Here is a 17376-nt window from a genome sequence, read left to right as displayed (position 1 = left end):
TAAAATAAGCAACGGACATCTCCGTTGCTTATTTTAAACTGTCTCGCTATGTTAAACTCATTTAACATAGCGAGACAAAAAGCAACGGAGATCTTGCTTTCTCCGTTTTTTAAACTGCCTCGCTATGTTAAATGGGTTTAACATATGACAGCTTTAAAATAAGCAACGGAGATCGATCTCCGTTGCTTATTTTAAAGCTGTCTCGCTATGTTAAACCCGTTTAACATAGCGAGACAGTGTTTAAAAAAAACGAGTTATACTAATGGAAAAAACTCCGGGCGACCGGACCTTTTTCCATTAGTATAACTCGATTTACAACGGGCACACTGGCCAATCAGCATGCACGTTTTGGGGGGATCATGGTATAATACAGTGTATTCTTCAGTGAAGAAAACAGCTTTAATTGTTTAATGTTACTAAACATTTTGCTAATAAAAATACAGTTCACAGGTATATGAACAAAGATCATAGTCTGACGGCAATGACTGTCTCATTTAGTTAGCAGTGTAAATTTGGTTCCTTGGGATGAAGACTGATTCTTAGCTGAGGTTTTCTGTGCTGAGGTTTTCTGATTCACATGCCAATAAAATGTCTACAGACTATGATACATAGTTAATGTTAACATGAGGTACCCAATAGATTACACCCTAGGTACCCTCTTAGTAGAGACTGTGGTACTACAGTGAAATAATGCCTCCAGTCTTAAGACTACATCCACAGTCACCTTTACCCAATCATCCTGTTAGTCCAGCTCTCCCATCTTCATCCTCTCCAGCCCCTATCCATAGATTCGCCCCTTCACGTCTTACTTCTACTGACCTCCATCTTCCCTTCCCCAGTACATATGTGTCTCCTTACTTTAGGTGACTCTCACACAGGCAATCTTGTTTTGCTAGCAGCAGGCCCAGTGAATGACTTATAGTCACATTGTTGGTACAGAATTTTATGTCTGTCCAAGGTAGCCAGCTCTACAGATATCCATGCATTCCCCCCATGTATCTTCTACTTCTAAGGTTCACCTGTAGATTCCATCATCTTTTCACACCTTTGTTCACTCCAACACTTGTGACACTCTCCATTTTCCATTTCTGACTGATAGACCATCATAAACAACAGGTGTTCATGTCATCATGCATGCCTATGGCAAAGCACCATTGTTCAAGCTGGCATACGGTTCTGTTCCCCATACGCATGCAGATTCAACAGTAACAACAATGTAGTATACATACAAGTCAAGTTACATTGTCATGTGGTAGAATGCATAGTTTAAAAATTAACCACCTCTGTTTTACTGAGATAATGAAAGAATCTAGAATCATTATACATTTCTGACTTAACTACTTTTTATTTCAGTGGAGTGCAAACACATAAGCAATATTCATTAATTTATTTATTCATACAGACAAGACATTTTATATGCTAGCAACAAGTAAGCAATGGCCTGCATGGTTGACTATACAGGTATTGATTCACATTACTGCTATTTGATGTTCAATCTATATCTAGGCAACAGGATCAGCTTTATATTTTTGAAATACCAGCAGAATTAAGAAAGTAAGGACCCCTAGTAGAATTAACAGTCTCAGGACCACAGTAGTTTGCATGGAGTCAGCATAGCCATGGCAAGATTACCGTAGCCTTCAAGAGTCACCCCCACCCCAAAGAATTAAATGAAAGGATGTCTTGACAGTATTACCAAAATTAGAGAACCATCAACAGGACAAATGGGGATAAGAGAATTTCATCAAGGTTAGCAGAGAAGCAGCGTCTTAAAGGATTAACAAAGCCAAGAAGCCTACACATTACTGATAAAATATAAAATCATACAATTAATAGAATGAACCAAAAAAAGGCACCTCAACCAGATTATGAATGTCAGGAAATCCCAGAAGAAGTGATTCAGGGAACTGAGCAGAAAAGCTATCAGACGGTCAGGAAGCTCAGGAATATCAAGAGAATCATGAGACCCTAATAGAAATAAAATAGTATAACATGCTATAATGAGACTGTCAGATTGCAGTGTGTGCACTTAGTTTGTTACCCCTTATAGAGTGCTTATTCTTTCTTCACACATGAGGCCCCCCACATCTAGGTAGGGGGCTTGTCCCCAGCAGAAACACTGAATTTCTGCTGTGCCGAACACTGGTTTTGACAGCTGTGATTAATCAGTTAGGCCTTTTGGCATTTGTGAAATGATTTTTGTAGGGGAAGCAATAGAATTTGTCCTAGTCCATCAGAAACTTCATCAGATGAAGTGATTGTTCTCCGTCTAGTTTACAAGCTGCCCAAATGTTCTGCTCAAACTTTAGTTGTTTTGACATTTTTTTAACCAAAATGTGAAAATAAGATGACCTGCTCTATCTGGAGGGTCTTCACTGTGCAGGGGACCACCAATGACTGCAATGTTAAATGGTGTTTCAAACTAACTTTGCTATGTTGCACACATGCACTGCTAAAATTTACATCATCTCTTTATTCAAAAGCATGTTTTTTTATGTTTATTTTACTAAAAGCATGAATAAAAGTAAGTTTTGTGGGCATCAGTGGAAAAAAAACACTCTACAGTCGCACAGGAATTTGTCATGATATTTCCCATGGGAAGCTTGGAGAGTACAGGACAAAAAAAATAAATGAAACAAAAACTTATAATAACCAGGCAGTTCCTTTTCTTCTTTGTGCATAAATTTATTATTAACAGCAACAGATATGGTAATAGATTTGGTAAGTGCTTTCGCTAATAAGCTTCATCAGACCATCTAACAAAACATCAAACAACCCCTACATATATAAAATTCATTATCCAATCACATTCATGCCTCAATTAATCCATACAAAATTTTTATTATAGGGAGACAAATTGGACTATCATTCTTAGAGCTGACGGGGGGAAAGGACTGAATGAAAGGGCATCCATCAAACCTTTACCTAAAAAACGGACGGTGCAGAAATAAGATAGAGATTTATCCATATATTATGTATTGACTTTTTATTTATTTTTTAATGATATATTTTTTCCATGATGTTATGTTTTAAAGATTGTGAAAGTTTTTAATACTATCTTTTTAAAAAAATGTTGTATGGATTAATTGAGGCATGTATGGATTAATTGAGGCATGAATGTGATTGGACAATGAATTTTATATATGTAGGGCTTGTCTGATATTTTGTTAGATGGTCTGATGAAGCTTATTAGCGAAGGCGCTTACCGAATCTATTACCATATCTATTGCTGTTGATAATAAATTTATGCACAAAGAAGAAAAGGAACTGCCTGGTTGTTTCGTTGTGACCTTTTGTTGTGGCTTACTGTGCATTATTACTTTTTACAATGAAGCGTTTATCCTGTGGAGTATTCTTTGTTCCATTGTTTTATACAAAAACTTAGAATAATTTAAAAAATTAAAATATTTTGCTATTTGTTTCACAGTTTCCCATTCAAGCCAGGGTAGTGTTTTGAATGACAAAGATCCTGTAAAACAGGAAATGTAAACATAATCGACAAACAGGATCAGTGACACAACAGTGGAGAAATTCAGCTGCTGTTTTGCTGGTGCACGATAAAATGGCCACCAGCACTGAAAGCATCTCTGGTTTACTCAATGTCATTGATGTTACAAGATGGAATAAGAAGGGGAAAGACTTCGGTCGCTGAAGGACATGTTCCCTTTCTAGGGGAATATCACACACTAATTAACCTTCCAGATGATGCAAGACTAGCTCAGGAATCTGAAAAAAACAAGACAAGAAAATGCATAGATGTCAGCCATGTTACTGATCCATGGAAGTTTGTGCATAAATGTAGATGATGTCAATGTATGAACATAGCCTGAGATGTTATGGTAGCTTATCAGAAGAACAAAATAAATGCTGCCAAGCATTGAATGAAGACCCTTGTGTTATGATGACCCTCAGTGCTCACTACTCTCACTGAACAGACCTCTTTATGATATCAGTGAGGTAGTCGAGTCCTGGGGAGGGGATGCCATTAGTAAAGACAACGTATTTCCAAGTTACTCAGTAGTAGGGAGGGGAATTCATAAAAATGGAGGTAAGAAATAAGTTTAATAAAAATATATTGTAAAAGAAAGACTGCCTACACTTGAGCAGAAGAACTGCGTGAGGCTATGTGTCATAGGCAACATGGAAAGAGAACAGGGGTTTTGGATTATTTACTTTTGAAGATGTTGTGAGCCAGGACATTCCCTTTTGCAGGAGTATAATACCCATAGGTTATTAATTACCTGAGAGACATAAATGGGTTCAAACAACCACATGGTATCTCAAAAGAAACCATGGAACAGAAGCATGACAAGGAAGCAAAGCGAACTTGGTCATGAAGCAATTTGACAAATCTTCCTTCCAGAATCTATTAATCACTTACTGTTCAGGACAGGCAGCTAGAATTTATTACCAGGTACTACAAAGTTATGGAGTTGGTTCAGTTACAGTGACTGAAGGATTCTGATAACATAATTAAGTGAATTACGTTTTAACTGAATTCAGTTATATTATCTAAAATACATTTGTGAAGAAGCCCCACCTGCCAAGGTCTCCTTGAAATTTCCAGGCAAACTCAACAAGGTAGGCGGCAGTGTTAAAAGACCCAATAAAGGCAGGCGCCAGCCATAAATAAACTGTACAACAGAAGGAGGTAGCTACTACATGACAGAGCAAAATCCCTAAAAGGGAAGGCATCTCTGATCAGTACTAGCAAAAAATCACGATCCCTCATAAAATCCTCCAAGGCCAGCTTCGAGAGAAAAATTGCACAGGACACTAAAGACAATCATAAGGCTTTTTTCAGTTATGTTAGGAACCTGGGATGCAACTCCCAGACTTGTTCTGAGTTGATTCTAAGCGACAAAAAATACACTGAACCCACAGACATCGCCAATATCCTGGCAGACAGGTTCAGTGCAAACTTCTCCACCCCCCCCCAAAAGAGCAAGTATCTATCCCAGCAGAGTGCAGCCTCCCAAACATCTCTGATGCTCAGGTGAAGGCCGCCCTCTCCAAAGCAAAAACACTGCTTCCATGGGACCAGATGGCGTCCCGGGCTGCATCCTACATGAAATCTAAGAAGAACTAATCCCTCAAGTAAAACTGCTGTACAATCTCAGCCTTACTACAGGTTATGTGCCCAAAGAATGGCGTACAGCAACAGTGGTCCCGCTCCACAAAGGTGGCGCTTCTGCGGACCCTGGAAACTATTGCCCCATAAGCCTGACTAGCCTAGTCTGCAAGGCTATGGAGAGGATCATCATGGAACTCATAAACAAAGACATTGGGGACCTACAGACACTAGATCCTACCCAATTTGGCTTCATCAAGGGCAGATCCTGCCTTTTGAACCTGGTTGACTTCTTCGAAACAGTCACCAAGGCCATAGATGAAGGGAAGGTAGTCCACACAGCCTATCTGGACCTCGCAAAGGCATTTGACACAATACCCCACTCGGGCATCATAGATAAGCTATCCAGCCTAAATATAAACCCCTATGTCACAAGATGGGTCGCAAACTGGCTCAAAGACAGAACCCACAGAGTGAGAGTTGCTGGAGCCATGTTAGACTCGAAACCGGTCACAAGTGGCATCCCACAAGGTTCTGTCGTGGGACCTCTCTTGTTCGGTATTTACTTTTCTGAGGTACAGGCCAATGTGGGAGGACTATGGCTCACCAAGTTCACAGGTAACTGCAAACTGGGCGCCATAATCGACTCTCCAGCTGACACAAACATCCTTCAAAAAGGTCTCGCAGAGACGGATAACTGGTGCCAGAGCCATGGTCTAAAGCTAAATGCCAAAAAGTGTATAGTCATACCCTTTGGCAAAAACAATGCGCCCACAAATTACCACATAGGTGGTAACCCATTAAGTACAGTGAAAGTAATTAGGGATCTGGGGACCCAAGTTGATAGCAATCTCTCCTTTGACAACCACATTGCCCAAGTGGTTAGAAAGACCTTCTACATAGCCCACCTCATCATGAAAGGATTCACATCTAGATCAAGAGAGGTAATCGTGCCCCTTTATTCATCCCTCATCAGACCCATCATAGAATACAATGCCCCCTTTGGGATGTACCTTACCCAACACCTGCAGCAATTAGAAAGACCCCAAAAGTACCTCACCAGAAGGATCAAGGGACTCAAACAGATGCCATATGCTGCTTGGTTAAAAAAACTCCAGCTCTACTCAGTTGCATACCGCCTACTTCGAGGTGATCTATGCCTGACATATAAAGCTATGTCCAACCCAGAATTAATGGACATGCTCCACCTCAGTAAATCTAAATCCCTTAGAGCCACGCGCTCGAGGGAATTGAACCTCAGCACAGAAATAAATAGAACATGCTGGAGGGACAGATTCATAACCCAGAGGCTCCCTTCGCTCTGGAATAGAATTCCAATTCATGTTAGGCAGAGCACCTCACTGACTCTCTTCAAGAAGAATCTTGATGAGTGGATGGGGGATCGTAAGTTTGTCCTGGGGATTACTTCCGTGTCACTATTATACAGATGCACAGTAAACTAAACTTTAAAAAGGGCACAGTATACTCAAATCAAGGGGTGGCGTAAGCCAAACACAATCGGGCTAGGCTTATAAATGCCCCAGGGCAGATAGCCTAGTATGAACCTATTACTTTGTCATTAGCTACAGATCTAGTATCTGAGCTCATAGCAGTAGGGGAACTGCTTTTTTTGTTATAGCTCAGTGCAGCTGACCATCACCTGCCACCAGCTCTTTTTGTTATAGCTCACTGCAGCTGACCATCACCTGCCACCAGCTCTTTTTGTTATAGCTCACTGCAGCTGACCATCACCTGCCACCAGCTCTTTTTGTTATAGCTCAGTGCAGCTGACCATCACCTGCCACCAGCTCTTTTTGTTATAGCTCACTGCAGCTGACCATCACCTGCCACCAGCTCTTTTCCTCATTCACTGGATCTTTTGGAGACGCCTCGACCTATGCCAAGCTCTATCTAACCTACGTCTAAGGCTAGTGAGGAGATTGAGGGCACTTGTGCAGCATCAGGGAGTATTTTCTAACACTACAATCCCATGACAGCTCTGTGCTGGTGCAGCATCAGGGAGTATTTCCTAACAGTACAATCCCATAACAGCTCTGTGCTGGTGCAGCATTAGGGAGTATTCCCTAACCCTAGAACCCCATGACAGCTCTGTGCTGGTGCAGCATCAGGGAGTATTCCCTAACCCTAGAACCCCATGACAGCTCTGTGCTGGTGCAGCATCAGGGAGTATTCCCTAACTCTACAGCCCCATGACAGCTCTGTGCTGATGCAGCATCAGGGAGTATTTCCTAACAGTACAATCCCATGACAGCTCTGTGCTGGTGCAGTGTCAGGAAGTATTCCCTAACCCTAGAACCCCATGACAGCTCTGTGCTGGTGGAGCATCAGGGAGTATTTCCTAACAGTACAATCCCGTGACAGCTCTGTGCTGGTGCAGCATCAGGGAGTATTCCCTAACCCTAGAACCCCATGACAGCTCTGTGCTGGTGCAGCATCAGTGAGTATTCCCTAACTCTACAGCCCCATGACAGCTCTGTGCTGGTGCAGCATCAGGGAGTATTTCCTAACAGTACAATCCCATGACAGCTCTGTGCTGGTGCAGTGTCAGGAAGTATTCCCTAACCCTAGAACCCCATGACAGCTCTGTGCTGGTGGAGCATCAGGGAGTATTTCCTAACAGTACAATCCCGTGACAGCTCTGTGCTGGTGCAGCATCAGGGAGTATTCCCTAACCCTAGAACCCCATGACAGCTCTGTGCTGGTGCAGCATCAGTGAGTATTCCCTAACTCTATAGCCCCATGACAGCTCTGTGCTGGTGCAGCATCAGGGAGTATTCCCTAACTCTACAGCCCCACAGCTCTGTGCTGGTGTAGCATCAGGGAGTATTCCCTAACCCTAGAACCCCATGACAGCTCTGTGCTGGTGCAGCATCAGGGAGTATTCCCTAACCCTAGAACCCCATGACAGCTCTGTGCTGGTGCAGCATCAGTGAGTATTCCCTAACTCTATAGCCCCATGACAGCTCTGTGCTGGTGCAGCATCAGGGAGTATTCTCTAACTCTACAGCCCCACAGCTCTGTGCTGGTGTAGCATCAGGGAGTATTCCCTAACCCTAGAACCCCATGACAGCTCTGTGCTTGTGCAGCATCAGTGAATATTCCCTAACTCTACAGCCCCATGACAGCTCTGTGCTGGTGCAGCATCAGGGAGTATTTCCTAACAGTACAATCCCATGACAGCTCTGTGCTGGTGCAGCATCAGGGAGTATTCCCTAATCCTACAACCCCATGTCAGCTCTGTGATGGTGCAGCATCAGGAAGTATACCCTAACCCTAGAACCCCATGACAGCTCTGTGCTGGTGCAGCATCAGGGAGTATTCCCTAACCCTACAACAGCTCTGTGCACTCTGTTATGGCTACACTCAGGAGGTGAATGTCAGCTTTTGTGAAAGTACAGACTCCTGACCTAGCAGTATACCTCTTCAGCTTGGAGATCACCAGACTGTTAATGCTGCTGTTGGAAACAAGCCAAGGCTGCCTCCCTCCCCACCAGGAGGGGTTAGCTTCGTCTGCTGCAAACTCCCATTATCCTCCCTGGTCCTCCAATGTCCATACCTCTAGTCAAACATGGGTAATATGGGGTGCAGTCAGGGTATTATCCCTCTGTGCTTCAAGGCCAGCAGTAGTGAAAGTGTTATCAAATTTGTTTCAACCTTCCACAATACAGGCACTTCCGTTAATATCTCACAATCTATTTTACCTTCACCAGGTTATTGCTCAGACACTCTGTAATAAAGGGATATGCTTAGTCTGTCAAGTTCCTATTGATAGATGGATCATTTCTGTGAAATGCATAATTTTTCCCCAAAGTCATGTGACTTTAGGGTGTATTATATTAAGTAAATATTGTTTATCCACAACATTGGGGTGTGGGGGTTGTTCCCCAATTTCACTCAGAGTTACTAAGTACTTCTTTTAAAGTAATTATTTTTAACGGAGTAGTCTCAATGGACCATATCATCATCAGGTCAGTGGGAAGCCAGGAAAAAAAATGTATATACTCAGACTTCATAAACTTACAGCATCTATAATAACATATATAGCTGCTCATATTAAAGTGCACACATAAGAATAGGTTAGTCATATTTTCCCTTTGTGTTTAAGGTTCCATTGATGGTGGATGGCATGTATTAGCATACCATCATTATATTCTCATGCCTATATGGGCAAGCATAGCTCTTTTAATAAAAGCCATTTATACATCGCTGCCACAAATATTGATTCTGTCACCCAGCCTTGCTTTCTGTATACATAGAGAACATTCTCAGGGGAAGGTAAAGTGACTATCCACCTTTTAAGCAGGAGGACATTAGGCATTTGAATCAAAAGCTGTGAAGCTACAGTGTTACCTATCAAGTCAATATTGTAGCCTTTATGTTTTCAGTTTTTGTTAACATTCTAGAACTGACATGCTGTAGGTGGATTGGGCACGCTTAATAGGCACTAGGCTTGAGTGCGTGCGTGTGTGTGCCTTCTGTGGAAGGTTGGGCGCTGGGCTGGCAACTCGACACTGTAAAACTCCACTGCCAATCATGAGCAGACAGATGATCCGCTGTGGCGACCCCTAACCAGGAAAAGATGAAAGAAGAAGAAGTTAACCTTCTAGAACTAAAGTTTCATAAAATGGAAACCGTCATGTATGAGGATATCGTCATCATAGCTGGATTTGAGGAGTTATAACAGTCCACAGCAGTGGCATTAGAATATCATGCAATTCCATCATTTTCATCCATTAACTTTGTAGACACTGACCATTTTAACTCAAAACTATTTACCTGCTGAGTCTAGCAGTATTATAACTGTGGCTGCTTTACAGAAAAAGTGTTAATAGCGTCTTTCTTTTTTATGCTACTGTAACTGTAATCATCACAAAAGAGATATTTGGAGTAAACCAGATATTGTAACCTGTCTTATGCAGAACTATATACTTTTGTTGTAGTTTTAAGAATTTTTAAGTTTAAGAAGTTTTAAGCAATTAGAATTGTTAATTTATTGAATGATTTGGTACAGGAAATAATTTCTGCTTTATGATTTTTTTAAGAAATTGCTGAACCTGAGTAGTCTTCTGGGATTGCTGATTGTGGCTGGTTTCAAGAACGTGGCATAATGTCTACATATCTCACTTTTGCAACATTCTTCCTGCTGCTTGTTGTGGACTTGCAACTCTCAGATGCATGTAGCTGTGCACCAATGCACCCACAGACAGCCTTTTGCTACTCTGATGTTGGTAAGTGTGTAATGCTTCATTTGTGTTTCAGTGGGAATTGCAATGAAGAGCAACAAAAGCCAAGTGAGACAGCGTTATGCCGTGTGCTAATGTCAAGTTGTCTTGTTGGTTTTACAACTTGTTCTTCACTTATAGTACAGTACAATGTAAATATTACCACTTCCTTTTAATTAGAGGGATGAAGTACTGGTTACAGGTCAGGTTGCCCACATTTGATTAACAGCTGTGGTATCTGAAAGAGTGGCATGGTGGAAGTAAGAAGAATGATGAGGCTTTGCTTGCTTGCCTGTCTTTGGAAAGAGGGGTTGGGTATGTTCAGGCACAATTGGCATTTAAAGCCATGGTGATGACTAGGGATCAAAATAAAGGTTGTGCTCAAAGAGGATGGGGCCTATGAGTGCAGCACACATGGAGGCATGAACGCAACTTATGGTACTCAAATGCAAATCCTCCCTTGAGATATTGTAGCCACACACACACACACACACGTGTGTGTGTGTGTGTGTGTGTGTGTGTGTGTGTGTGTGTGTGTGTGTGTGTGTGTGTGTGTGGATTGGATCCATGTAAAAACCTTGAGCCCCTGCATGGATGATAGCAGAACATTCTGATGTGAACTTCTCACCCCCAGGTGACAAATGGTCAAAAGGTCTACTGCTGATAGTGAATAAACAGGATTATAGTGCAGGCGAGTGAGAACTCAATGAATGGCAGACTAATCAGAAAATAGCCCAAATATGTACTTATCTGTCTTTGCATTAAAACATTAAAAACATAGCACCACAACCTACATCAGTTTTGACAACAGGTATTGGCTGATTTGCTTATCTGGTCTTCCCACCTTTATCTGATGGAGAAGCTGCAATGGTGGCAAACCTAAGTCTAATTATTCCAGGCAAACAAATCCTGCCTTATGTCTTCTCAGAATTGCTTGAATTATCTCAGGGCTGATAATTCCCCCACAAATTCCTGAGCTTACTCTGCATACCACCTGTGTTTCAACATAAAATGAAAATGGCCTTACATAATCATTAAACTATTCGGTCTTGAGTTACAGATTTTAGTTTTTTTCCCCTTCTCAAGTCTATTTTCTGAAGTGCATTTTCATCATCACTTCTGTTACTATTCTCAAGGTAGTAAAAGTTACTCCATCACCCGTTTTTTCATGGGTATGCATATTTACTGCCTTTAATTGTACATCAGACACTGCCCTGCGGTTATTGTTCTCCAGTAGATAATGCTCATTCTGGGAATGTTCTTATGTAAAACGAGCTTCCTCCAGGAAATGCAGTTAGTACTCAGCTAAGTTCTTAACATTTGTTTTTACAAGATAGATGGATAAAATCTTTTTATGTCTAACATTTTTTTGTAATCTAAATGTATAACATTGTTTTATGCCTGCTGATTATATCTCTTCCTCATGGTTGTATTAGCACTTTTTTATGTTGGGTAATTTACTATGACCTCTCCTGATTTGTCATATTTTTTCTTGCTGGTGCAGTTTCTCTTTCATGTACATTAACTTATTCTTATTTACACTGAAAGTAACTCATTTTATTTATAAACATCCATTCATACAACCTTAACACATCCTTTCTTCCTCTTTCTGCATCCTCTTGGATATTGTACATGGTACAGATATTTGCAGTATTAGTCAAAAATAAACAGCATCTCCTCCCAGACCATCAGCAGTACAGCAAATGGGTGGGATTCTGCTTTTGAACCATGTGGAACCCCACCAGTAACTATTATTCCTTTGTAAGTGTCTGCAGTCTAAAAAAATGACAACTATCACGTTGAACCAAGCTCCTCCCTCATCAACAAACCTCATTTTTCATAGTATCTCCAGAGTAACTGAAAGATGAATCCCACTTCTAAACCATGAGGCACTCCATAACTGACCCTCCTTTCATCATAGTGTGCCCCATTTAGTATTATGCCTGTGTTTTGCAGTCTGGGTAATGCTTTATCCAAGCATCAACCCTGAGATGCACTCAGACAATGTCCCTTTGTGAGGTATTGTGCAAATGCCATATAAATATAAATATAAATGCAGGCCATGTACACAGTCCTTTTGTAGTCTACTGTTCTGTCCCAATTAAAAAAGTTTACATACCTATTTTTTTTCTTTTCAGACATCATTTATTTATTGTACTTCTGATATAAAATTAGCAGGTGAGTCATTTCCTGCCCCCTTTCTGCTCTCTGTTTTATGGTAATCACAACTTTCTGCCTGCAGAAGGTGTCTCTGTTTTCTCCCTAGAATTGTAGCAAATGTTATTTGTAGGATGTTGGTGTAGTGAAAAATCAAACGTTTAAACAACCTTTATTCATTTTCCATACTAGTTTTAAAAAAACGAGAAGCACTAGGAGGTATAGTACATTGTAGTTTCCCTATAATCCAACCAATAAACCAGAGCAAAAAAAAAGTTGGAACTCCTTGCTTGTAGTTTAGCTCTATGGAGTGAGTAGTCATGTCTGTCACCTGGGGAAACATTCATACAGAAACCTAGTGGTGTGCATGCATCGCTTTGGGGTTGGAGTAGCAGATCTGCAGCTAAAATGACATGGCCCAATAAGAGAAAGACAATAAGGAACCTTCTTATAGTTAAAACCTGTAAAAGGCACATGTTGGCCAGTGTTTTATCCTGGTTAACACATAAACAAATAAATAAAAGCATTTAGGAAGGTGACTATTGAGGACTGTACAACCCTTACCCATTGCGTTATTTGCATGAAATATATGTTTGGAGAAAAAGGGGTGAAGGGGGCTTGTTGATGGGAGTCTCTTAATGCACACCAAATGGATCGCACAAGTCTGGAACTGGAAGGAACCACCTTCTCAGTTGAATGTTGCCCAAAGTATCTGTGACACATTCCTCCTTTGATTACTTCTGCAGCATTCCAGCTAGATAACAGTTTCATGTCTGCAGATTTATAAATTACAGCTGTGACTCCTAAATTTGATTTAAGCCTTAAGTTTAAACCTCCAGTTTAAACCTGTCCTCAGTGTTAGTTTTTAAAGGAAATAGAATTGTGGAAAAAATAGCACAGGGAAAGAGATGCAGAGACTGATGACAGATATGCCTTTTTGTTATGCTTTTATTTTTGCTTGCAAAATCAAAACTTAATACCCACCCAATCCCCCAGCACACACTGGTAACTTTATCGTTTCTGGAAGTTGTGCTAGTCCAAACCTCTGTAGTGCCTGGTGACTATGTTTCTTATTTTAGAACTTCTCTGCACCAACAGTCTTTGAAAAGGACTTTTTGAGGACTGTCTGTACTAAATTTAACCTTAGTTTAGATACACACACACACACACACACACACACACACACACACACACACACACACACACACACACACACACACACACACACACACACACACACACTTGCAGCAATGTTTTATAACTGAACTCTACTGTCCTGTTTCCTTTGGTCTATGTCTGTTACTAAGTAGTGCACAGCCTAACTGTGCCAGCTTTGATTGACACCGCATCATGTGTAAGTCTGGTGTAATATTTTCACATAATTTCAAATAATCAATGTTCTAGTATGTCTTGCTTTGTTTTGCAAATGCCTTATTTTCACCTGCAGGACAGGTACATATTTGTAGCAGTTATGCATGTAGTAGAAACCCACAAGAACAGAGTGCACAAAAAAGTGAAATGATTCAGCCTGGGGTGTCCATTAGTTGAAGAGCTGACTCTAGAGCTTTTGCAGTATTGTCAGAAAGACTCATTTATCACAGAGGGTTGTTTATGAAGACCCTGCTCAAAGGGAGAATGCAGTCTGTTGCAAACTACAGCTAGGATTCCAATAACTTGCAATGCCTCCCAGCAAGGGAACGCTTGCATGCTGGCTGTAAAGTGGAATGCGGGGCTCTCTTGGAATGGGAGAAGTCATATTCTAATTGTGGGATCCATCCACTAACTGCTACTTGACAGTGAAAATCATGTTGTTTGAGTAGTGTTTAATATGTCCCATCAAATTAGACATCCAGTGCTAGAACTCAATATTGGCTGAAAAGGCACCACATTTTGTTCTTCCTGTAGCAGTGGGTGTACCAGGGGAGAGAGAAAGAGAAAAGATGAATACAAATAAGAAGTGATTTGGGAGGAGCAACTCGGTCCCACTCCCAACACATTTTTGGAGTCATTACCTCCGCAGTGCCACTATTACCACCTGCGTCAGTAAGCGTATGGTCAGCTAAAGTTCAAACGTCAGTAAGCATAGGTTCAGCTAAAGTTCAAACTGTATTCATCTTGTGCAGAAACTGCATTACACCTAACTATGGTAAAAATAGAATAAACCTTTGAACTATTGTCAGTTACTGATGTATGATCATTCCTGATGGTTGTATATGATGTCTTTTCTTTTTCTGTCTAGTTATTCGGGCAAAAATCATGTCAGTAAAGAGTGTGAGTTTTCCCAATAGCACTTCCCTATTTCATGACTGCCTAGAGTATGGAATCAAACAGACAAAGGTATGTTTATTCTTTCTTTTTATCTCAGAATTTTGTTTTACCTTTTACTTCTAATATGCCTTGTACTTAAGTCTTTACCATGTGATGTTTCTTTGTTAGTCCTACAAGCTGCCAGACTTATTAACTATAGCTTCTGAAACTTAATTCCTTCAGAAATGAGAAATTTATAAACCCTATTCCATCTCACAGTGGCTATAGCTTCATTTAAATATTTATATGTTAGCTGGGTAAATGAACTGATCCAGATGGAGCTATTTCAATTATTACCTACACCAGCTGGAAGATAATGTAGATGGTGTACTATTTTCAGAGGCCTTAAACTATGAATAGAAGTAATAAGCTTTGATGATTACATATTTTAACGTAAATCCAAGATAGAAAAATAAACAAACAGAATAACATTTTTTTCTTTTTATTTTATAAATGTCTTCTCAGTGTTCACAAGACTCAGTGCTTTATAATACTTTCTGCTCCCTGAAAAAGTGGCTTTCAGGTTCTAAAAGGGTTACCAAGACTTAATTTTTGTTTGGGGGGAATGACCCACTTATCAGCCGTGCTATCCATCTGTATTATAAGGGGCCAAGGAGTTCTTGGGCCATCAAGTACAAGAGTGGACAAGAAGCTAAATAAGTATCTTGGGTGTTGGCTCAAAGACTGGGCAGCAAACCTGGAAAAAGCCAACTATTAGAAAATAAATTAATAGCTTTAAGACTAGAGAGGTAAACAAAATGGACCTGATAACTGCTGTTTAAACAGTTCTCTCAGTTTCATAAGGGGAGGAAATTTTGAAACAGTTGCAAAGGTATCATCCAAGAAAGTCCAAACATGGGTCTGATGAATTCATCCTCATCTAAGGTGAAACATTTCTGTTTTTTGCAGGGGGTAATTTACACATATCCTATGATGCTTTGAGAAAATGAGGTCTATAAATGCATTTGTACAAAGAGTAAATGACTGAGACTTAAATGACTGAGACTTAAAATGGTTAATATGCAATCAAGAATGAGGTTCAGTTGGGATACACCTTAGAAAATTCTGGTAACAATGCTGTTTGCAGGCTGTAAAATCTTTATAAACAGGTTAGTATATCCTGAGGTTTTTGCTTTTCATTTTTATGTACTTGAATAGACTGTTATACCTCATATCATGCGTTCCGGCCCCAAAATCCGGACCGAACTACAAAAGGAGGGGGAGTATCCATATTCATAAAGGATACCCACACCTCCAGGTTAGTGGCAACGCACGAAGCATCGGAGACCATCCAGGTGCAATTAACCATAGGTAAAACTGCCCTACAGTTTGTAACATGCTACAGACCACCTTCTCAAACTCAGGAAACCCACACAGCCTTCCTGAAGACACTGGAGAGTATAAATGTCTCTCCAAACACCATCATATTGGGTGACTTCAACTACCCAAGCATAGACTGGGAACATTACTCAAGCCCCAACACCCTAGCCCAAAGGTTCCTTGAGTTCATAAACTCAAATGCTATGGAACAACTAGTCACCATTCCCACAAGAGGAGAAAATATACTAGACCTGATCATCACAAACATGGGGACAAAATGCTCCACACCGGAAGTATATCCCTCATTGGTGAGATCAGACCATAAATTAATCTCACTGGAGATCCACATCCCGCCTCCACCCCCAGCAAAAAAGACCACAGTGAAGAACTTCTCAAAAGCAAACTTCACACTTCTTAAGACTGGAGTGGTATCCTTCAAGGCCCCCGAGCCAGTGGAAACCACAACCCACGCTGCTGAATCCCTTACAAATGCCTTCTACGAGCACCTCCAGGAATGTATGGATCAAGCAATCCCTAATAAAATCAAGACCTTTTCCACCAAAAGGCAGGCGCCCGGTCTGGTGGACTCCAGCCATAAACAAACTCTACAACAAGAGGAGAAAGCTACTACATGACAGAGCAAAATCCCTAAATGGGAAGGCATCTCTGATCAATACTAGCAAAAAACTACGATCACTCAAAATCATCCAAGGCCAACTTTGAGAGAAAAATCGCTAATGACACAAAAGACAATCATAAGGCCTTCTTTAGCTATGTTAGAAACCTGGGTGGAAACTCCCAGATATGCTCAGAATTAGTCCAAAATGATAAAAAATCACTGAACCCACAGACATTGCCAACATACTGGCAGACAGGTTCAGTGCAAATTTCTCCCCTCCCTCCCCCCCAAAAGGAGAAATATCTATCCCACCAGAGTCTAGCCTCCCAAACATCTCAGATGCCCAGGTGAGAGCTGCTCTCTCTAAAGCAAAAAACACAGCAACAATGGGACCGGACGGTGTCCCCGGCTGTGTGCTACACGAACTCAATGAGGAACTAAACCCACACATAAGGCTGCTGTTTAATCTTAGCCTTACTACAGGATACGTCCCCAAAGAATGGCGTACGGCAACTGTGGTCCCACTCCACAAAGGCGGTGCTTCTACGGACCCTGGAAATTACCGCCCCATAAGCTTGACGGGCCTTGTCTGCAAAGCTATGGAGAGGGTCATAATGGAACTCATAAATAAAGACATTGGGGACCTACAGACACTGGAT

At 41.0% G+C, this 17376-nt stretch overlaps 2 protein-coding genes across 6 annotated transcripts in view; one reads left to right on the top strand and one right to left on the bottom strand.

Moving 5' to 3' along the window:
- The window catches only part of SYN1 (synapsin I), a 2007545-nt gene that overhangs the window by 1023866 nt on the left and 966303 nt on the right, over positions 1-17376 (bottom strand). The gene's annotated exons all lie outside the window — the stretch shown is intronic.
- Positions 1-17376, top strand: part of TIMP1 (TIMP metallopeptidase inhibitor 1) — a 99577-nt gene that overhangs the window by 45392 nt on the left and 36809 nt on the right. The window contains exons 2-3 of the mRNA XM_044080301.1: positions 10135-10320; positions 14711-14808. Coding sequence (XP_043936236.1) covers positions 10200-10320; positions 14711-14808 — 219 coding nt within the window. The 5' untranslated portion in view covers positions 10135-10199. The remainder of the gene's footprint in view (positions 1-10134; positions 10321-14710; positions 14809-17376) is intronic.

This window comes from Protopterus annectens, chromosome 8.part0 (genome assembly GCF_019279795.1).
Source record: "Protopterus annectens isolate FY-2018-M chromosome 8.part0, PAN1.0, whole genome shotgun sequence".
In the NCBI taxonomy this organism is placed as follows: Eukaryota; Metazoa; Chordata; order Ceratodontiformes; family Protopteridae; genus Protopterus; species Protopterus annectens.
The sequence above is the reverse complement of the archived record's forward strand: the minus strand, read 5'-3'. Positions and strand labels throughout refer to the sequence as shown.